This window comes from Fistularia commersonii, chromosome 34, assembly GCF_037954325.1.
Source record: "Fistularia commersonii isolate RoL2024-O1a breed Wild chromosome 34, RoL_Fcom_v1.0, whole genome shotgun sequence".
NCBI lineage: Eukaryota > Metazoa > Chordata > Actinopteri > Syngnathiformes > Fistulariidae > Fistularia > Fistularia commersonii.
Window position 1 is genome coordinate 1,605,928 of NC_141317.1, and position 24,123 is coordinate 1,630,050.

At 39.4% G+C, this 24,123-nt stretch overlaps 1 protein-coding gene and 1 long non-coding RNA gene across 5 annotated transcripts in view; one reads left to right on the top strand and one right to left on the bottom strand.

The window, feature by feature from the left end:
• The window catches only part of kazna (kazrin, periplakin interacting protein a), a 179,340-nt gene that overhangs the window by 113,192 nt on the left and 42,025 nt on the right, over window positions 1–24,123 (bottom strand). For all 4 annotated transcript variants that reach the window (XM_086141291.1, XM_086141289.1, XM_086141292.1 and 1 more), the window contains one exon: window positions 2,004–2,193. In XM_086141291.1, coding sequence (XP_085997417.1) covers window positions 2,004–2,193 — 190 coding nt within the window. The remainder of the gene's footprint in view (window positions 1–2,003; window positions 2,194–24,123) is intronic.
• Window positions 1,824–18,310, top strand: LOC147214162 (uncharacterized). Its single transcript, XR_015104343.1, has 3 exons — window positions 1,824–2,103; window positions 2,185–2,284; window positions 18,227–18,310. It is a non-coding gene; the product is annotated as an uncharacterized LOC147214162 (long non-coding RNA).

Genomic DNA, 24,123 nt, shown 5'->3' on the forward strand with positions numbered 1-24,123 from the left:
AGGCATTGCTGTAAAGATTGGGATCTTTGTTCCATTGTATAGGGGTATAAATACATAGAGGGCCACAGTAAACCCAAAGTTTATTGGGCAGCTGTGGCTCAATTGGTAGAGCAGGTGTCGCTCCAATAAGAAGAATGGCAGTTCTATTCCCGGCCCCCCTTTCTGCATGTTTAGTGTCCTTTGGCAAGACACTGAGCTCCAAATTTCTCCCAGTGGCCTGGTAAGACGGCACGATGGCAAAACTGCAATCGACGTACTGGTGATTGGGTGAAGGCGATATAGCGTAAGGCACTTTTTAACTGCAAGGTGTGAAAGTGCTCTACAAGTTGACACCATTTGTGCAGGCCTGAATTTGAGAGTACCTTTTTTTTTCCCATATGAGCATGAAGTAATTCCATTTATTAACGTGTTCTGACCTTTGCACGATGAATGTATCATGCAAATGCAAAGCCCCAAGCAGCAAAAACGCAATTAAAGTAGGCTAGCCTGCTAGCAAGGTTATTGCTACTGCTAACACCCCCCAACTCAGCTTCCCTCAGGACTCCCTCTATGAGAGCGGTGCAATGAACCAGCGACCCCTCAGCACACACCTCCCTTCCTCACCCAGTCACTGGTGATAAATTACCTAATCCCCCTATCCCCAGCTGTTTCTATTATACACTCTGGGCTTTTAAAGAACAGCTTCAGGGGAAGAACGGAGAGAGGGGGGTACCGAGGCCAAACAAAGGGAGGAATCAGCAACCGGTCTTGTGCATCAAAGGGAAGTGTGCATTTTGTTAAAGGGGGCACTCAGAACTACTGAGTGCTATATTTCTGTGCAATTACACGTAACACAATTCATCCAGCGAGAGTTCTGGCGGTCTATGGAAGGGGTTTTTGGTTGTTGTTGGGTTTTTTTTTCTTTCCCCCCTCAGAAACATTGCAAACGTTGTCACATTGGGGGACGGGGGCGGGATCTTTGTGATTTTGACGTGGTATTTTGTTGGGAGTTGTGGGAATTGTCCTTCCCCCTTGCAAAGATGAACGCGATTCCATCACTGAGTGTGAACATCGCAGCGGGCGAGCAGAGAGACGCAGTTCCGAGGGACAATGACATCAGTGCTCAAGCACTCTCGGGAGGAATGCTTGTCATCACTCGCGCCGGCGCGCACACTCACTGCTATGGAAACAGCAGAAGCGCGAGTGTGTGTGAGTGTGTGTGTGTAAGAGAGTTAAAGGGATAGCGCAAGGTGAACAGGGGTAAAGAATTGTAAAACAAAGAGGGTTGCGTGGGGACGTTTATAACTGGTTCATCCATATTTTCATATTGGCGTTTTCAGAAACGCACGCAAGTCAGTATAGGGCGCGCCTTTCAAAAGTGTGCGTGTGCGTGTGTGTGTGTGTATGTGTGTCACCACCGTATCCGCTGACTGCTATGGAAACCGCGAGCGCGTGGAAGAAGTATGCGCTCGGCGCGCCAAAAGTTGAGGAACCACGGTCACCCATGCGCGTGCTCGCGGCTGCACGTGTCACGCATGTACGTCAGTACATACACACGCACAGTCGTCGCATATATATGTCACACAAGTAATAGTACAGCACAACAGGAAACGATCTAGCCGAGCTGCAGTGCGCACACACAATCACACAAAATACGCACACACACGCACGCACGCACGCACGCACACGCACGAATGCATTCTACATGCTGGGCGGCCTTTCAGCGGCTCTCGGTAACAGTAACCCACGGCAACCCTAAAACCAGCCCCCTTTCCCATCCTCCTCGAGGGACTCAGTAAAGGGTGAACCGAATGAACTGGCACACAAGAGTGCCACGGAGAACACAGAGCGTGTAACTTTACCCACTCTGCCCCCCGCGCGGAGTGGGGGACCTCCACCCCTTTCCCAAAGGTTCACGGGGTTAATTATTCAGCACAAGGGAGGATTTGAAACTTCTGTTCACCTATGCACTTCCACGCAGAGAACTTGGCCGTCACTCCTCTGCCTCCGGCCGGGCGTCTTACCGTTGTGGTTTTGTTGCAGGGTCTCCAGCATGCCGGCGGAGGAATCGGCCGCCCCCAGCTCGGTCAGTCTGCGGCTGGTGGCGCTCAGCTCCGACCGCAGGTTGGTCACCTCCTGGCTGGCCGACTGAATGGCCCCGTCGATGCGCTGAGCCAACTGCTTGTTGTCATCCATCATTTTCAGGATTTTTGCCTGAGGAGGAGAAGGGAATCCGGAAAACGTGTCATGCTGACAAGTTGACCATTTCCAGGAGAGAAAGATGTCCCAAAAAAATAAATCCCCGGTAGCCTTTTTTTTTTCTTCTTGTCCTTTCCTCTTTTTCTAATGAGAAAGCCAAGTTAAATCCTTCAAAGCAGTTTGTCCTTTCCCTTAAAGAGAGGCATCCGGCTAGTGGGAAACGGTGTATCCGCGTGTTTTGGGAGATGTGTGTGTGTGGAGTGAGGGTGTCAGTGATCGAGCATGCTTGCGTGGGTTTCAGAGGTTTGTGGGAACATGAGTATGCGCGCGTGTGCGTGCGTGTGCGTGTGTGTATGTGTGTGTTGCAAGTCGAGTACTGTCCCTCTGAAATGTGCTCCCCGCAGCTGACTGTTGAAAGGACACAGCATTGAGAGATGACAGGCACCTTTTTAAATGGACTGTACCATTTTCAAAGATTGTCGGGGGGAGTGAGCCAGACCATGTAGGCTTAAGGAAGTTAGAAGTCCTCGGCGCAGTTGTTGACAGAAGAGACTGCAGAGAGTCTGAGATGTTGTGTTTTACATAAATGACACGAAACGGCGGTTCAATTATACTCGGAAAAGTGATGGGAGTCAAGTTGTGCTTCTTCAGTGTGAACGCTGCATGCAGCCCCTTCAATGGGCTCACGGTCAAAAGGAAGGAAATCAGTTGTTGGACCAAGTAACAGTTGTTCGAAAAAAGAATCATAGTTATTCAAACGAAGTTTTCATTGAGATACTCTGTTGAGATACTCGCTTGCAATACAGCTATAAGGTTTGGTTCGTTCTGACTGGTTTGTATTTGTCAATGCATTCAAATGTTTATTGGAATTTCACAGTCGAGTGTTTACATCAAAATCTGCAAGTTGCATTGCAAGCTGATTTAATTTTTTTTTTTTTATTTATTTATTTTTTGTCAATTTATGGCGAGAACTCAGTTTATGCAATTTATTATGCATTTGTTTGCTTTGGAGATCTGCTGCATTTCCTGGTTTCAAATTGTTATATTGGTCAATATGCGCAGATTCTGAATGGTCATGAATGAAGAAAATGTTAAGATATAACATTACATTACATTACATTACAGTCATTTAGCAGACACTTTTATCCAAAGCGACTTTCAAAAATTGCAATTCAATAACAGAAGATCCAAAGTACCAGTAGTCATTATTCAGAAGTCACCACTCTACCAAATAGCCATCTCAAAACCATATACATACATACATACATACATACATACATACATACATTAATTTCTTCGATTTTTTTTTTTTTTCTTGGGGGGGGGGGGCTAAGTGAGATTAGTCGGGTAGTGCTTGGTGAAGAGGCATGTTTTCAGCTCAAGGCGGAAGATGGGCAGCGACCCCGCTGTTCTGACTTTTTCCGGGAGATATAAGTGTTAAGCCATATATATAAGTATTTTTTAATTTTTGTTTTACTGTTATCTTAAAATTATGTAGAGGAATTCGAGACCAAAAGCACAATTCAAGACTATTGCCCTCTCATGTTTCGGTTCCCCTCTGAACCTGAGGTTGGCTGCCAAACAGTAGAAGCAACTGCATTGTGTGATCGACAGATTACCTATCAGCATTCCAACATCATGTTCTGTATTTCTCCATCTCTGTTTCTCAACGAGTGAAAGCCCTGCTCTACCCCAAACCAATTATGTTATCAGACAAACCAAGAACCAGCTGTTTTCAAAGTAGACTAACCAGGCTCGCTGAATGAGAAAAATATGTCTCTTCTACTCATATTCTGGAAAGTTTTTTTTCCATCAATTTGTGGTTTTCTCCTGAAAGTTGAAGAGTTTCCTATAAGTCTGATTCATAATGAAACAGAGTGAGTTCGACAATATGGTTGAGGAGATAGGGATGTCTCCCAAGGCAGGCTTTTCAAGTTGTGAACCACCCTTTAAAATCAACTTGTTGAAACCCTGTTCTTCCTTTTTTCTTTGAATGTCATGAAATACATTTCATAACTCATTATTCTAAATTGTAGCAAAAACATAGCCTACTGATAGATATACTGTAGCCGTTACTAGCAAAATGCTTAAAAATGTGGAAATGTCCGTTTGACTTATATACCAAGTCTGTAGCATATACCTGGCACAAATTATCTGTAATGTATTGAATTTCACTTGTTATCAGTTTACACATCCTCTTAAAGCAAACCATAATATATATATATATATATATATATATCAAAGTAAGCCATTCGCCTCAAGGAATGGGCAATTGTTTTTACTGTCAGAGCTAATTGTGTCGACACAGTGATACTGATGTGTATTAACTTATTAGCGCAGTCATCAGTGCTTTAAGTGCAGTGTTCTTTTCCTGACTTTGTAGGGCCTTTGCAGCAACTGTGATGTGTCCAGGCTGCAATTCAGATCGATAACCCAGATCTTTGTCAAGGATTCTATTTTGCACTTCGCATCTTTGAGATTGGTCACTAGGTGCACCTTTCCATGTGGACTTGCTTGCAAATAGATTAAGAATATCTCAAACCACTGAAAAAGCATCCACCTTTGTAATACTGCTTATCTAAGGTTGTTGTTTCTGGTTTGGTCCCACCAGCTCATTCAAAAGTAGCTGAATAAGTTGAATTTGGTTCAAAACACAGGTCAGTGCTAGCTTACCTGGCAGATAAAAATCCTCATTGCAATTCTGCAGTTTAAAGACATGGGCGCTCAGAAAAAAATATTATTGGTGTCACTAAATCATGATTCTTTTTGTCATCTCTAGTTGATTGTGAGCTGTGACTTCATAGTATGGGATCAAATTAAATCCTGATACTCAAAATTATTACAACCACTACTTGCAATGACAAACCCAAAAGAGGATGATGACATAAAACTGCAGTTCCCCCCATCTCTATCTATTATCTCACCTGGTTGGTTTCGCTAAGTGCTTCGAGTTTAAGGACCCACACTCTAGTTTTCTGGGTCATTCTGACAATTTAAAGGGTAGCAAGTGGCTTATCTGGCAACATCTCTTAGTTCAGCTCAGATTTCAAACAACTGCTGTAACACAACCACTGCCTTAGACATAAGCAATCAGAGTAAAGTTTTGAATACATAACAAAAAGTCAGAGAGCAAACCCAGCAACCAATCAGAATAACAGAAGGTGGGCCATGGTATTGCCATTGAGTCAGTGAAAATTTAACAGAGGCCAGGTGGATCTGCAGAATTAAATTAAAGTTGTGCTTGGCGGATCGGTCCTGTTGCCAGGCTAACAAGCAGCTGTTTTCAATGAAAAATCTCAAAGCATATTTGGCTGGCAAAAGCGATGGCTATCTAGTGAAGATTACAAAGATTTAGCGGCCATGAAGTGAAATGCATTTCACAGGGGCTGGTAGATAACAGAAAGCAAAAAGTTCTTAGAAACAACAAATGTTAACGCAGTGCTATGTTTGAATTAGCTTTGCTCCATACTGTACGCAGTACTTACCAACATATGGAATAGCTTCATGTAACCCCACCACCATATTAAACTGTATATATTAAACTGCCCTTTGGGGTCATACAGCTGTGTTTGGCCCTCTATATAACATAATTTTCTCTCCTATGAATTTCCACACTTTAACATGTTTACAATCTACCACTTTGATCTGGTCTCTTCTCTATTATTCAGTTATGTCAGCAAATGAAATTTTCAATATTTATAGTCAATGGCAACGGGGCTGCATTTCAGCCGTTCTTGTTTGAAATATACAAAGAAACTCAACGCAGTGGCATAAAACCTCCCACAGTGAACTACCATTTTGGTGATGTAATTGCGGTGCAACAGACACACGTCACAGACACAATGTATAAATGAAATATATATAAATCTAAGACTATAAAGACCAAAGGAAAAGTAAATAATGTTCAGTTGCATCGTAGTATGTCGATGTTTTGTTTACAAATTGACAGAAAATGTCACTTTAAGGCTTAAAATCAATATGTTTAATTTTTCAACCAGTGGATACTTTTGATTTAAACCGTTAATTGTAAGATTGTGATTAATTTGGCACATAAAGATACAATACGGTAATAAATTATGATGCAGCATATTATTTACAGTGAAGCAAAATGGCATTATGAATTAACATAGATCATGGTGGGTGTCTGGTTGGTCACACAAAGCATGTGATGCAATTGTATTCATTTCTTTTCATAATGGAAATGTTTTCTTCTCAACACGGTTCCTATTATCACCTGTGTACAAAAGATTTAAAAAATGTATAATGCGAAATCAAGATAGAAAGATGTTTCTGTACTTGTCAGTGTTTAACCCTGTGTGGTTTCAGTGTTAGTCTGCATGCTGGAAGGGTATATAACAGGGAATAGAGGGGAAATTAAACCCAGGGTCTTTTGTTAACAAGATTGCCAAACTTTCAATCAGGACCATGCTTCCTTCACTTGCATTGTTGTTTACATTTCCTGCTGTTTCCAATCTGTCCACCAGATGCTACCCTGTTTCTACCTGTCAGCTAATATCCACACCCACCTGGTCACCTGTTCTTTATTCCTACCCCACCCCATCAACCCCATTGCATTTATACACTGTTCCCCGAGACTTTGTCAGTGTTGATTTTTGTTGTCACCTTCTTGTCATTTGACCCCACCAGGTTTCCACTTTTTTTCTTTGTTTGATTGTTTTTGACCTACAGTCTTCCCAGCCAGCTTTGCTCCTTCCATTGATCTACCTTGTTTGTAAATGTCCCACTATTTTCTTTATTGGGCATTTAAAAGCTTTTGTTTATTTCTTGTGCAATAAATATCTGAAATGTTCCTGTCTGCCTTGTACTCTCAGCTTGGATCCTTGGCATTATTGTTCCCATGACAAAGTTGTGCTACATCAGTGAGTGCCCATGAAAAAGTTTTATATGAGGACCTCAGAGACAAAGAAAGAGAGTTTTCTCACTAACCAGCCAATCTTGCACCCAATTAAAGATGTTTTATATTATGAACTCCACATTCTACTGTAAAAATATCAACTTTGAATTAACTGTTTAGCTTTATTTGGACTCTTGGGGACGTAGACAACGAACTAAGTTCCCATTGAACACCCAAATTAAATCTTGAATTTCTCCGCGGGAGTGCAACACCAGGCTGTAAAAGCATGCCCTCTCACACAGCAGTACAGCTGTGCTGTTATTGTTTCCCAGGGTTATGTAAACATACACCCCAACACATCCTGCATATGGTGAGCACTGCAGTGCACAAATCAGGGTAGCAAGCAACTGCAGCATAGTCCTAGGAAATGATACCGTATCCTCAGGCTCTCTATCTCCCTCTCCCCTTTTCTCCCTGTTTTTTGTGCTTTGTGTGTGAGTGTGTGCCTGTGTATGTGTGTATGTGTGTGTGTGGGTCAAGCATTAAAGGTCACATTGTCAACTCAAACAAAACTTAACTGACTGTCCACTGCCAAACGCAAGAAAGGAGAAACATAAACACACATGCACACTCACACTTACACCCACACACACACACACACCCACACACACACACACACCCATCGTTCAGCCGTCTGTGCGGACGCAAGTCACACCCCACCTCCACTGAGCAAATGAACATCGCTTTGTTATTTATAGATGACCCTGCTGCTGCATATGATACATTAGTCAACAGGGAGAGCAGGGACAGCCACACACATGCACTCATTCACCAGCCTAATATTAACACGCACACACACACTGGCGGGGTGATCATCCCAAAGTCATTTGATATTTATTAATGAAATTCATATCACATCAGGTGACAAACTGAGTGGCTCCCTTTTGGTCAGTTGAGTTACTGTAGTGTACAAGTGGATTTATTTGTATGTGTCCACATATGGCATAGATTATCTTAAAGCATGCGGGTATTTGACGCGATTGATATATGTGATGCATGTGTTCTCCATGTGTCTTTTGAGCAACTCGTATCACTGGCTATTGACTCTAAAATCTAATACTGAAGCAAATATCTTTGCATACTTTCCATATCAAATGCATATTCAATTTGTGTGTTTAAACCTCAGCAGGTCCAATCAAACCGAGACATTAGTTTGACACATGCATACTGGTACCAATCTAGGATTGTTTGTTTGTTTTAACCCTGGCTATGAATTTGGTTTATTTGGCTTTATCCTGTTTGAAGTGGTGTAGAGCACTTGATGACTGATAGTCTTTTTTTTTTTTTTAGTCATTACTCCATTGGGAGCAAAAATAAAAGTTTAAGCCATTAGCAGCAGTAGGGAGCCAGGCATAAACAGGATCCATGAAAATGTGTCTGCTCTCTATTACTGAAAGCTGCAAATTCATTGAGCCATGATATTTGGCCCTTACCATCTTTTTCATGATTTGTTCCAGCCCCTGTCTAATATGAACATATTTGCTAAGCTCTTCATAAGATCTGTAGATCTGTGAGGCAACAATTATAAGCATTTATTTTGTATGAACGGTTCAGATCAATGTCAACATTTGTTGTTCGTAACGAATTTTGTGTGGTCATTTTCACATGCATGCATATAAAAAATGAACACTATTGAAGTTTGACTCAAGTCTCACAGTTGTGTCTTGAATATATCTGCTGGTCAGAGGAGTGAGTCAGTGAATCAGAACCCAATGGTTGTGGATCAGTAATTAGTGGAAGTTGTGGGGGTTTGGATTAGCATATGAATAGAGACATGGGAGAGTGGGATCAGTTCTCCATTATGCTGTTCTTGAGTATCCATCCACACACACAGCAGTCTTTCGGGAGCCAAGTCTCCATATTCAGCTTAAGTCATGCAAGAAGGAAGCCTCCGTAAAAAATATGCAGTATTATATCTTCACTGAGTTTGGGGGGGGGGGGCATTTGCATGGTGGGGTCATATTTTTTTGCTGAGCAAAACATTCAAGAATTTGTGAACTGACTAGGATAGTGATCAGTTTTGCATATATTTCCCCCTCGTACTCATTATTCAAAAAAACACGAGGATGAATATTATCGATATCAAATTAACACAAGATTAAAAAAATCTGAAACAGGGCAAATGCAATTCACAAGTCTATACTCATAACAATAAACCTTTGTGAAAATAAATAAATAAGACCATCGCAGAAAGCTATTTCACTCTGTCTGCAAATTCAAAGCTGTGCACATTTTGCGCAGTGTATGAGTGTAATTAAGAACATCAGCCAACAGCAGTGATAGGTTTGTTACTTTGCTCATTTACTTGTCTTGATATGATTTTACTTTATGGTGGAAAGGAGGAGATGTAAGAAACTGTCATCCATCATGGACAACCTCCACCACCTCCTCCACCTCACACCGAATAGACGGTGGAGCAGCTTCTCCAGCAGACTGTTACAGCTCTGCTGATACAGGAAATATTTCCTACCTCATGCCTTAACCCTATACAATGACTCACTGTAATCAGTTACTACACTACTTGACATTGCCAGATTGCCACCTTACTCATTATTTATTCCTGGATATTGGTAAATATGTATAGACATTTTATTTTATTTTATTTAATTTTATTTTATTTTATTTTATACTTTTTATTTCTAGCTTGTCACTGTCTTGTCCTTGTATGTCTTGCTGCTGCAGCTAAACAATTTTCAAATCATGGGATCATTAAAGTACATCTCATCTGTCATCTCATCTCAGTCAATAGTACTGCTCCATCTCTGCCAGGGATAGTAGCAGAATTTTATCATCTGTAATTTTTTCTATCTATTTATGTGTTGTTTCCCGAATAGCTTTTCAAACTTTCAATTCCTACCTAGTACATAAATCGCAGCTTGAGAGGAACTTTTAGAAAGTGACGTGTCCTGGAGAGTTATTGCTATAAAAATCTCAGCTTTGTAATAAACCTGTCAACCAGAGACAGAGGGCATTCCTCTTTTTCTTTTTTATCATAGACATCAGCCATGACATAAATCATTTATTTTTCACATTCCCAAAAGATAAGATTCAAACCTAATCACAGCAAGATCACAAATGAGACTTCAAAAGAGAGGCTGGGGGAGGTGCCGACACATTTGTCTTTAGTGGTTTTGGTCCCAATATGTCAGTCCAATTCAAAAGAAATACATCACTATAATCACACCTAAATATTCATATCAGTCATAAAACAAATTCTCTAACTGCAAACCCTGGGAGGAAAAATCCACCAAGCCTATGTCTTTTCAGCAGCTACCATTCTTTCTATGAATCAGCTGTGTTGTTGTACAAATAGTCAAACTACAATGTAAAGGTACCTACAGCACAACCTGCACTCAGTGATTTGGACTATGCCTCTGCAATGCAGAAGTAAAGGGCTGCACCAAAATCACCTGCTCATTGATAGCATTTGTAAAGGCCAGCCAATAGCTGAAAAGGATGTTGTAGTGCAGAGATGGGCTGGTGTGAATTCTTTAGTTTCTTTCTTTTATTTTTGTTGAGCAAAAGCACATGTCTCTGAAGGAGTGAGGAAATTGAGGTTTTGTGGCTGAGCGCTATCTTGATCACTCATCAAGATCACATTATCTTGATGTAGAATGGGACCCGGCACAAAAATATCTTCTCTGCAGAGTCAGAATACACGTCAAACACCAATAAACCCATTCATTAAGGAATGGGTAGTACTACAAGGGGGACGCCTAAAAAAAGATAATAAAAAAAAAAAGATATGCTGCAGAGAAAAAAAAAACACAGGAAGAAAAGAAATCCTGCTAAGCCCAAAATGTATTTTAATATTTCAAAGGTGTGCAACATTTGTGACTCTCACCAGCAGGAAAAAGAAAAACCCTTAACGTTGACGGAAGACACGTGCCGAAGAGCAGTGACCGAATATGCCCTCAGGCTTCTGACGGATCCTGAAGAACATGATGAGAATAATTAGGATCTAGTCGGCTCTTCCTCAAGGAGACATTGCTATTAACTAACCTGTCAAAGGGAATGACAATTGATCACATCTGTAATGATTATTTGTATAAACCATGTGTCAAATAACCCTATGTATGAGCACAGTTTAGTAGTAATGGGCTTGTAGCTGATTCGCAGTCTAAATTTGCAGCATCCACATAGCTACAACCACACTATACTGTTTTATCTTAAAATCTAAACTCTAAAAACTGGTCATTAAAGGGGGCATGGACATTACTTCGGATTATTAAGTCTAATTGCCCGAGCTCTTTGAAGCTGCTGCTGTGACAGGCCAGTTTTAAAACTTGGTTTGGTTGTGAAATGAAGATGTGAATCATCTCCTGTGGCTGGAAACGCATAAATAATGACAAAAATGATTTGGTCTCATTAGCATGGATTTCACTTACAATATTTATCATGTGAATATTTCTGATACTTTTCTGCTAAAAATATAAATAGTATTATTCTTAAAAGCAGAGATTTAATTCAGTATGGATAACTGATCCCAGGTGTGGCCTGAGGATTATTTTCCTTGCAAGCACGGTTAAATTCTACATATTTAATGTTGTTGGTGCCAACGAAAGTAGTAAGGAGCTACCCACCTACATCATTCCTCCAGCATTTTCAGCAAGTCACGTCTCAGTAGTAAATACTGCCACATACATATAAAAAGCCGTTTTTGTAAAATCTGGGTTTAATTAGAAATTGTCTCAGTGCTGATTCACATGTACCCAAAAGGTGGAACAGGGGATCCCAGAACTTAATGGTAAACAATACATTGCTCTGTCTTCTGTTGCTATGAAATACTTTCAGTACTTCCTGCTGTTCTGCTAAAAGTCTTCACTCCTGGACCCCCCCTGCAATTTGTCCATAGAGTTGACAGATTATATATTCCCTCCTGAACTTCTGTCAGGATACATCTTCTACATTGGTTCCACATTGCAATGTTGGACATGTGACAACACCTGTCGTCTTTTCGCTTTAGTAGTCAATGTTTTCCATAGATTTGATGCTACTGCAAATCCCCTAAAAAATAATCTTTTGTAATTGTCACAGGGTTTTCCCCCTTAACAACACCCCTGCAGTCTGACAGACGGGTAAAGAAACTTCTTCAGGGTGGGTCCGACAACGACAAAGAACAGACCTCTGACAACACAGAATTATGTTCCAAACAATAACCTGTTTATTCTCAAACCTACTCTTTCTTCACTGTTTAAAAGTGGATGATACAGAGCAGTTGGTGTGTAGGGGACAAACCACACTATGAGTAGTGACAACTGTCTGCATAACCCTAACAGAATAGATGGTTTACAGCTGTATAGCTAAAAGGTCACCATTGACATTGACATTCACAATCCCCAGTGCTAGTCAGAGACATTTGCATTCTCAAAATGTTTGTGAGGGACATTTTCAAGACTCTCTTAGTTCTAATGGCATAATTTAAAAGCAAAATACCATTCTAGTTCCTATGTGAAGATGAAATGTTGTTAATTGTCTCTTGTTTCTTTATGTTTTACTAATCCATAAGAAGTTAAATAGATAATCAATATAAAGAGAAAATTCAAGCTGTCACAAACTTGAGAAAGCTGACTATGTTTATTATTCATTTCATTCTTTTATCACATCTAGAGACAATATCAGAATGAAGAAACAATTCAAACATAAACCCTCAAGATGGCATCAAAACAAGTCAATTGATTTTGTCTCATATTTCCTCTCAAGTATCTATGATAGTAGACACAGGGGACAGAGAGATGAAGACTGGACAATTCTGTAGGAATTCTCATATTGCCTCTTCAAAAATATAATTTCTAATCTCTTTGTTTTTTTTTGTTGTGCTGGTATTTGGCTTTTTGGAGGTTTGTCTGTTGCAACCCTACCTGAACAACATGCCTTGAGAGACCAAGATAGCCTATATGCATAACTCTCCATTGCCATAAATCATGATTATAATAGGAAATTTAGAACATTTGTAGGTATCAGTGGAGAAAATAATAAACAATGGGAGGCCTTTCCGAACCAAGTTGCAAAGGGCAGTATGTAAGACGCCTGAATCCCAGCTAACATGCACTCCAGGTTAGAAACCATCCGAAATGCAACATGATAGACGGCCATGTCTTTGCTACAGGGGCTGTATCTGTGCACCACGAGCACATTTCAACAGATGCATGTGGCGGATGTGAAATCCAGTTCTAGGGTCACAATACATTGCAGAGCGTCTTGCTTTATTTCTCTAAACCCAGAAACAGCCCTCATGAGCAATATGACTGTAGTGGCATTTCTTTGCAGCCCACTGTTAGTTCAATGTGTATTCCTGTATGTAAGTAAGTCTGTAGGTATGAAATAATGCATGGCCAGTCATAAAGAAAAAAAATAACGCAAAGGCCATGAGGTTGCCATGCAGACAACACTGATGTGCATGCCACAGAATAAAAAAGGGGTAATCCTCATATAGCAGAAGACGGTTCTGTCACCAGGCAGCAAGTTTAGATAGACTCACTCTGCAGAATTAAGACAAGTTCTTCTAGCTGAAATGCTGGTGTGTTATCAGACAGGTTGTACCCTCGTCGGACAATTTCAGTTCACGAGACATCAGCGATAACCTTCACTTTTATAGCTCTGCTTAAGTAAAAGGCAAGGAGAGATTGCATAAACATTCTGGATCTTTTTTGAGATACCGGCCACTGAATTAAAATTACTGGTAACCTCAGAATATGACACATTGTTTCATTTGTACAGTGCTCCGTATCATAGATTGGCGTCAGCAAAATGCAAGAAGTGGTATTAAAAGTCTGATATTGGCCAAGGACCACTATCTTTTAGATGAAATGATACTTCACTTTAGTCTGCCTTTTTTAAAATGACAACTTTTTGTTTCTCTTGCTGCTTATCAACAGCCGATCTGTTGAGAATGTAGTCATCTTATGACGTCTTATTAAACCAACAAATATTGCACATTGATGTCAGTGTTTGAGCTGTGACTAAAAAGATTACTTGGATGAATGTGTTAGCATGCAAAGATAGGGTTTCAATTCGGCTTCACACAAGGATGTAGTGGTAAGAGGTTGGGGGAGAGTGTTACCTGATTATCTAATTCAAACTATCTTAGTACTTACTCACATCCCCCTGAAGCATATCACCAATAGCAGTGGGTGGAAGATAAAGACCCCGTTTACAAACTTTTTTCTCAGTTGCCATGGCACTGGCATACAAGGTAATGGAATTCAATCTTGTAGACAGAACCCAAACAACCAAAATTTGCCCATTAAAAAAAGGATGTGTCACAATGAGATTACCCATAGCACAAAAACGCATATTTATCTGATATAAACTGCGCTTTCTTATGTTTATCGAAATTAAAAGGAAATAGTATAATCTAGTCAATAAAGGAAAGGAAAGGAAAGGAAAGGAAAGGAAAGGAAAGGAAAGGAAAGGAAAGGAAAGGAAAGGAAAGGAAAGGAAAGGAAAGGAAAGGAAAGGAAAACTATTTTGGATTGCTATCATGCTGAATTACATAGAGTACTTATAAAATGAAACTATTGACATCCCACATCAGGAGACAGTGGATTTACTTCATTAAATGCAGGTGGACAACACCTGTTGAGATTTTGGCTTCGGCCTGGTATTGCACATCCCACAATAGTTTCTAAAAGTAAGCCTTTAACACCAAAAGCCAGCAAGTATCACCGTCTAAATCAGAGGATCATCTAAGAGATGTCTGGAGTGGTCACTAGGGACAGGAGACATGATCGTGGTTGCTATGCAGTTGTCTGACAATGAGTAAACATGTAGGTAGCATAACATAAGGTAGGGATTGCAAGTCTACCTAAAAAGACATTTGGTGATAGACAAGTTAAACCTTGTAGCATTACAGCATTTAAAATAGAGGCTCCTGCTGCGCTGTGCTTCACCTTTAGTGTTTCCTACAAAGTCAAGTAAAAAGAACATGACACAACCGCAGTACTTTTTATAACTGAGAGTAATCAATACACTTGTGACGGATCAATTACAGCACTTGGTTGAGGAAACGCTGAGGTTAGATTACCCCCAAAAAAAAGAAAACTGAGAAAAGCCACTCCTCATGATCACAAATGTTCACATAAAGAACAAGAAGTAAATAGCCTTTACAAACACCAAATGCTACCGACCGTTGAAGAAAGACTCAAAATGCAGTTCACGACTGCCATTAAAATGACTCCTAAACAATGTCAACGGCTGGTGGCCTGAAAAGCACACAGATGGTCCATTTTTCCTGATGAAAGGGTGTGTGTGGTTGCAAACGTGATGCTGTTTATATTCTGTGAAATAAAATCCCTGCGTAGGTGTTGCACTTGATGTGGTTAATTGTATGTGTGTACTGTGCCTAGGCTTGTGTGTGTTTGTGAGACAGTAATTGTTGTTGCAGGTTGAGGGCAGCTCCTGTCTCTTCTGCTTGGTATTCAGCAGCCGTCGGCTTTGTGACAAGGATTGAGAGAAGCTCTGTTTAGGTGCTGCAGGGGGGTGACGTTGAATGGCTTGATGTATCCTTTCAAAACCACTTTCTTTCAAAAGGCGAACAACATAGATGACAAGCTTCTCTTTCTTATAGCAACACAGATGGCGAAATACCAAATATATACCGTCTTTCTGTTATTTTTTTTATTTTTATTTGGCATTACACATGTGTTGAGAAGTATTAGAGGCACATTATGATACCACCGAAGAGGTTCAATGCCATTACGTGCACTCTTCAACTAACCTGCCAATTTGTGGTTCCGACCGTCTCAGTCCAGTGCCTGCAGTATCAATATCAAGAGTGTGACACAAAACACTCTCATATCTGAGTATATGATTCCAGGAAGAAACATGTTTTTTTACTTTAAAACAATTTCTTTTTTGGCAAAATCTGACAGGAGAATTACATGGAGATTTGCCACAAGAAAGTCAGAATTGGAATAAGTACCAGTAAGGAGCTTTTTTTCTACCAAAGGAAAGCAAGAGCTCCCCCGTCTCCACCACCGCCACCCACACACACACACACACACACTCCCCCATCCTGACTGACCACCAAGGCACGGAGCCATATGAGAACTTGAGGTCAAAATCAGTAATCATTTTATAGGAAAGGAGATAGAAAACAATTGCACATTACTGTTACAAAAAAAATGTATCCAAATGCACAAAGCAGTATGATTCTAACTGTAACTTTTAATATAGGCCGTTATGACATGTATGTTAGCTCAATGTGAGTGTTGTTGCACGAGCATTATTGATGGTGCAAATGTGGGAGGTGGCCATGTTTTCAGCTCTTAAACACTTGTCCAGGGCTATCTTGAGGAAAAATTCGAAGATACAGATTACACTGGGTGATTAAACAGTGGTCTTTCATTTCCAAGTCATTTTCTTTATTGGCCTCTCGGATCACCTAACTGCCTACTCTATCTAGACACCCTAAATAGTAACACAAACTTTTCATTTTATTATCTCGTCTCTATTGCTCTTGCTGAGGGCAACAGTCGCTATGAGCCAACATTTGCAGCTGATATGTGTGATAATATCATCCTAATGAATGGCTTGAATAGTCAGTTGGTTCCCCGGTCATAGTAATAAAAGGCAGAACAGTATTTTTACAACAAAAATGATGCATAGTGACCTGACATCTGGCATTTTGGATGTATTTGGTCATCGTTTCATCCTGTTTGTCATCCGTGTGAAATTTGATTCACAGCAGAGAAACAATTTCTGCACGATCTCAGTGTCTCAAATCCGTCTATCCTGAACAGTTTTGTAAAATTTAAAAGAAAACTCAATGTGGCATTATTTATGAAACCTGACCAGAATTCTGATCCTTCAATCATACCAGTCTTGTAAATATGATCATGATCTATCAAGACACAATACTGTTTATATTTGTTTCATTACTTGCAGACTTGAGTGCAGGCCAATTGTCATTATGAGTACAGCAAGGAAATAGGAATCGATAATGGTAATAAAGAGAGAAGATTTAAATACACAATAGGGAAGTTGCATGTATAATCAATCCTAGTGTTTTGCATTGTGCTTCTTAAGAAAATGTGCAGATCACTGAAAATGAACTCATTACCTCCTGTATTAAATTAGCGTAGAGAACTTTCACAATCCTAAGTGCTTATCATATGAACGCTGGAATGCAGAGGCCTATGGGAGCGTTGTGATTAGACGCTGAGAAAAGGAGGCAGACACACCTGCGTTGTGTTTATTGCTGCTTGAAACAGGGAAGCAGTACCAGAAATGAATACTGCATATCCATGGCATCTCTGCTTGTCTTTGAGGGCTCTCTTGGTCATACGCTATTGCAGATAGTAATACTGGTATTATTCACTGCTGAAAAGATGTTGTTTTATACTTTTATATAGAAAATAGGAGCGAGCATGTTTTTCCTTTAGCATCACAATGCACAATAAACAAACAGCAACAGTTTTATAAAGGAAAACAGTTCAGTTGTAACAGCTCTGCAGTGAGTGACAAGTAGAATACGCGCATTGCAAAAGCACACTCATATGTAATTTACCATTTGGATTTTTTTTTCTCCCTTTGGATTTCCTGGTGTGAAAGCCTTTGGGCTAAATTGAGGAAAATACAGAATATAGTTAGCCAAGGGATTTAAAATCAGGCAAATCTGCCAATGTTGACATGAATTACAATCCTTACAACACGTGCGGCTATTTGACGATTGGTTTCAGTTGTGTTGCTTCTAGAATATTGAATCTACATTTGTATTATATGCTACAATGTATAGTCTGATAAATAACTCAGAACCCCCCCAGTTTATTCAGGAATGTCAGACTTTCTCTTGCCAAATGGTGCTTTTGTAGACAGGTTCTAATGCAAAAAAAAAAAAGGAATTAAAAACACTGCAACACTTGCTGTAAGATTAACATGCTGAATCAAACCTAAGTAGGATTTCAATAATACAACTTAAATTGATGCAATCTGTGTGTCTTAAAGTGGTTACCGCTTAGGCTGACTAGTGCCTTACATGGATTATGTTCACTTGAAAAAGCAGATTAAGAACATTTTCATAGCACACTCTTGATCCGGTTCAAGTCAATATATAACAGTTTATGTACTCATCATCTTTGAAAGCCTAATTTTCACGATATCCATTCACTTATCACCCTGTTTTACCTGCAGCTTACAAATATACTTCCTCAATACTGTGGCGTCCAAGGCGGCCTCTTGGGTGTGATTGAGCAAGGGACAAAATATGTAAATGAGGTAAGGACTGTGGGATATACACCAAGGAACTGTTATGACTGTTTGAAAGGGGATTTACGACAGGATGCGGGTGGCTCAGTACTGTCCACGTTATGTTGTTTTGTGCTGTCAAATGTTAGTCAGTGTCAAAGCCGTAACTGAAGTGGATGGCCAATTGAATGGGCCTCGGCCACTGTCCTGTGCTCAGTATTCAAAGTAAAATCCTCCCTGAGCTGTACTCCTGGTTTGACAGTTCTAGAGAGCAAAACCCACTGCTTGGCTCTGCTATATATCTGTGTACATACAAAAGACAAATAAAACAAAATACATGCACACTTTACCTTTGCCAGGTCTATCATGACATAAATAAATATTGCAGTCTCAAAGAGGCTCATTAAGGGACAAATTCAACAACGTGTTTTAAATAAAAGCCTACTTATGACTGGGTTGTGACTCACCCACGTAGCAATATAGCTAACAGGAGGTAATATATTGCAACATATACATGTTGAAGGTTGGCAAGCTCGGTCTATGTATGTGTGTTGCTCAGATCTGAAAATAATTCCTTCTGTAAATGCAGGTAATCTTTGGATGACCTAAAACTGTCAGAGCAGCTTCACATGACCAAATATCTTCAAGCACTGTTTAGATGGATTTGAAAATTAAATCGAGACAGGGATTGCATTGAAGATATGCAAAAAGATGAGCACAAATTGTGACTGCAGAGACTGATCAGAATTTTGCCAAAAGGGAGATAGAGCATCAATGTTTGAGGCTGCCTTGCCGCTGTTACCGCCCAATCCAGAAATGTACACAGTTGGAATAAGCTTGATAGCTGTGTGTGCAAATATGATTTTCTAAGTCAGTCAGCAAACAGAGGACCCATGTGAAGTAAATTCTGTTTAGAGAAGTGAAATAAGCAGTGGTAAGGTGATTCATTTGACTCACCAGCTGTGTCGGTCTGTGTACATGTGTCTGTGTTGAATATCAAAAGTTTGAGAGCGTGGAGGACCTTGGTGTCCTCTGAAAACTTCATTCTCTGGAACGTGTTGTGATATCATATCAATTTCATGTCTTTTGTTCCCTTATTCACACTCTCTGAACTCAAAGATGTTTCACCTTAAACTTTCTCCAGGAAAAAGTGACCATCGTCGCCAACTATATCCCAAATCTACAAAACATTGGATGAGAAACAAAATGTTTTTTCTCTGTATCAGGTGGAGAAACAACTGATCACTAATAACATTTATCATGAAAATCTTAATGATGATAAATCAAGGAAGCATGTCAAATGAATTCTATGAAAAATTCTGTGAAAAAATATTGTATTCAATTGTAAGGGGCATTTTTGAAGAAACTGTTACTCTACAACATGATTATGCTATCGTATACTTTTAATTCTTTTTCATTTTACTGATTTACTTTTGAAATGATTCCCAGGGTCATTTTGATGGGATCATTTCAAAATGCTTAAGATCCTTAAGGCAATACTTTTTCTTTTTTTTTTTGTCTCAAAACCCAGTCTCTGAATCAACAGCCTTCAATTATTTCTAAATGTGTTTACCTTTTCTAATTTCTATTTTGAAATAAAGTGTGTCGATTTGAAATACAATCCAAAAAGTTGAACCACTTTCATGATCACACATCCATGCAGCCCTTTGATTTCAGGATCGTTGCTATACACAGTGTTTCTGTACTGTATACTGTATGTCCCATAACTCTCCTTAATTTATATCCTCAAAACAAGACTCACAGGTGGCCCTCAAAGGCAGACCAGCAATCAATTTGGATGAGAGGTCTGGAGAGCAAGTCTGAGGAAGAATTACCATGATTTATAGCCTTTCACAGTGTTATTTACTGCTCATGTCAAAAGCAGCCAGATAGAAGGTGGGTTGTTGGGGCCTTCCAATGAGAACTGAGGAAATCAGTGATAGCTGAAGTGTAATTATCAGTGTGAGAAAGTGGAGGAGGAACATCGAATGAAAAAAATCCTGAAATCCTCTCTTCCATTTGTGCATCTCCAGCTGATGCTGCAGCAGGGCAGTGGAGTTCACGCTATGTTAGCGATGTCATGATAGGGCACCTAGAAGTGAAAATTTAATGAGCACAATATATGAATGTGTGTGAGGCATGTCTCCATTTGCAGATATATTCTAAAGCAACTGCTGAAAAGATGGAAATTGTGCTCTGGGACCAGCCAAGGGAGAGGATCAATATCAAACTACACTCTTCAATGATGAGTCATACAAACTAATGTTACATTAAATGATCAATAGCCTGTAGCTGAAAAACCCAAGCCATTTCTAAGGCTCATCCTTGACAACAGTAATGCGAATTTCATGATAGAAACAAATGTTTTCCCTTTAGCATGAATGCTATTCTCCTTCTTCCTTGTATCTTGTCAACACTATTAACATTTGGAGTAATCCTAATTTTATGCGTCAAACAAAGCCAGATAAAAATCAGATGTGAAAGATTTCTTGGTATTTGTGCACATTGATTATCTCAGTCAAATGACCAATTATCTCAACACTAAATAAGAAAATAATGACAGGGGCTGTAACACTCAAGATGTAGCAATCATTTTCGGGTGACTTTGGCCTCAGATTTTTGTTAAAGCATGCATTACACAAAGATAAAACAACACTATATGGACAGCGGTTTTCAGAAATGCGTTTACAGCTCCATTAAAAAAGCTTATAAAACAAACGTATGAATGCACTGCCTTTCTGATCAACAACTTATACCACCGTGCATAATTATCAAAGAGGCAATTCATTCTATTATAACAATGTTGTTTACAAATGGTAATCATCTGACCTTTTCAAATCAAGCCACGGCTTTGCAGACATTGGAAATAAGAGATGAACTTTTTTTAATTTTGCAGAAGGTCAGACTGATAGTGAAGTTATCAGCCCTCCCCGTCAAAATTAATAGGAATTGGCATCAATGAAATAGCTCTCAATTTCACTCTCCTGGTTATTGCTGGGCAATCAACCTCAGCAGAACCTTGAATAGATATTGCTAATTCTTCCATAGTTCAGGTCATTTCTATTTCCTCCCTCTAATTAATGTACAAAAGACACCAAATCCATCTTGCAAAATTAATTGAAAAAAGTCAGTCACTTTCCTGTATATCATTTGTTTTGTTGTGTGATGCTATTTTAAGCTATATAGCTAAGATATAAATAAAAGCGTGTCTTTAATATCCACATACAAAGCCATAGGAGACAGATCAGTCAGCCTTATTTGATCATGAACATTGTTTCTCTAACAGAGAGCAGGCTTCTGTTAAATGGTAGTGAGCAGATTGTGCAATGCTATGCTACATTACCCTGTTCTCTCCAGGTGAGCACTTTGAATTTCACATGCTTACATATTACAGTCACTTTAGGAAGACAGAAATGAACATACGGCTGCAGAAATAAACAGTTATTGTATTCATTTTCTCCATCTAAAGCTGTTAAGCTGTTCAAGCAATAGTGGCCCTTTACACGACTGCATGGGAGTGCCAAATGGATATACCCCTCGCTGGAAAAAGGACATCAGCCACACTGTCAGATCATTCTGAGTTTCAATATAGGCTGAGTACTTGTTTGATAGCATAGTGCAGCAATGGTACAGTGTTTGTAATGAGGCTTTCATTGTCAGGATTGTTGTGGAAAAGCTTGGGCATATTAGTGTAGCTTCTATTGTAGTCTTGATAGTCCATACACTTCTACCATCGAGTGCTCTGTTTTGCCACCCTTTATTGACATATCAAGCAAATTAGACTATTGTATATGGACTTTTACTGGACTTTTTTCTTGCTCTGGGTTTGAAGCTTTGTCTATCTTTTTTTGCCTTAGGATAACCTCCTGTTTTCGTTTGGTCACAAAACCACAAGGCTTTGTACCAATAAATCTTAATGGCCTCAACAGAAAGTAGGTAAAAGTGACTGAAAGTGTGCCTAATTAATTAATATTAAAAACAAAGCATAATATTTGTATAAAGCACATGATCCAAAGTATCCTCAGCAGTGGATATCTATTAACTACCGACAAAACAGACATCTGCTATTTGACACATAAAACAGCCGCTGCACTTGGTCTGTGGCTTAAAGACATCGTCTCAAGTAGTAATGAAAATTCATCGCTTGGATTTAGGGTGAAACGGCAATTAAGCGGTCGGAAGGTTAACGTTCATGTCCTGTAAGAGATGTGTGTGGCAACATCACAAACTAACTTCATGGATCAGAGGATTCCTCTAGAGTCTTCATATGTTCATATGATCCTTCAAAGTACCAGCAAACGCGCCCACTCTTCATCATCCCGGATCGATTTCAAATGGTCCGACCACAGCATGGCTCAGACTGCAAAGGCGTTGTTTTATTTTTTATTTGCAGCCACTCCTCCGAATGTCAAAGTGACTGTTACATCCCCAAAAGTGGCCTGCACTGCCAAGTTTTGTAAAACCCATATTATAATATCTCTTGTGGATGTTTTGTGCTTATAGCAGTAAATAAATACACTCTGATTCATCTTTTACTTTTGTCCATTTTTCCGGTTTGTTTGAAATTCATATATATATATTTTTGCAAACATCGTTCATGCTTTTGCCAAATGATACTCATATGAAAATTTTGATTTGTTACTGTCTGATTTGCCTTATATGTAAGTAAGTATAACATGTTAATTTTTTTTTTTTTTTTTTTTTTGTTAAATTATGCACAATAATTTCCAAGAGGTGAATTAAGTGTTCTAATAATGGTTTCCCAATTTCACAAGTATTTTCCTGGAGGGGGCTGGCCCCTAGCATTGTTTCAGTGTTACCTCTTCCCATTTCTACACCCCACAGATATTTGACGTTATGGGCTTGATAATCTTTCCATAAAAATGCTCTATTGCAATAGATGATAATATCAGAAACTTGCTTTATCATTTGTATTGGTAGCCATAGCAGTGAGTCAATTTATATTTCAAAGTATGTTGCTCCTGGCATCATTCATCTTAACATCTTTCTTCAAAACTGTAATAACAGTCATTATAATGTTTTGCTTCAATTTGTTCGTAAAGCTCACTCTATCCAAAACAGTTATAAAATGCAGCTGAATGCATCTTTTATGTGCTTTTGAGTCATTTAACTAATATCAAATTTGGCATATTTGCACCCCAGTGCTGATTATTCCTTGGCAATGGAACAGTAGTTAAATATTGTCATTGATGCATAATGAAATCAATTGTAATAACGCAATGAATGAGTCTGCAATATTATTCCACATGCAAACTGAAAGTTGGTTTAATAATGAACAATTAGGCCAAGTCCAGATAGACAGACAGGCCTAGAAAGTTTGATGTATCAATAGTTTGAAGACAGATATTAGTTACTACATAGTGAACACTGGCTTCCGGATATTACTTTCATTTCCCCCACGTTTCAGCTTAAGTCCTGCTGCTGCTGCACCAACAGATAAGATCCATCTGCTGCCGCTCTCAGCATGGCAGTGCACCTCTATCACACAAATCATCTAATAACTCTTGCCAGATAGTCAGATGCTACAAAATATTACCTTAATCCAAAAGTGTTCCCTAGAGTGTGACACCCAATCAAACTGACTTGTCTTTTCCAGCCCAAATCATGTTACCCTAATAATGTTACACACTCAAATAGGCTTACGGGATTACAGTCTTCTCTAGAAGACACAATATTTGCTAAAAACAAACATGAAAAGGATTTACAAAGAGATTACTTCAAAATATATGTATTATACTTATGTAAAAGTAGATGCATTCCAGGAAACCACATTCAGGGTGTGTAAATGGCCATCTGAAATCGACACATGATGATTTCACATG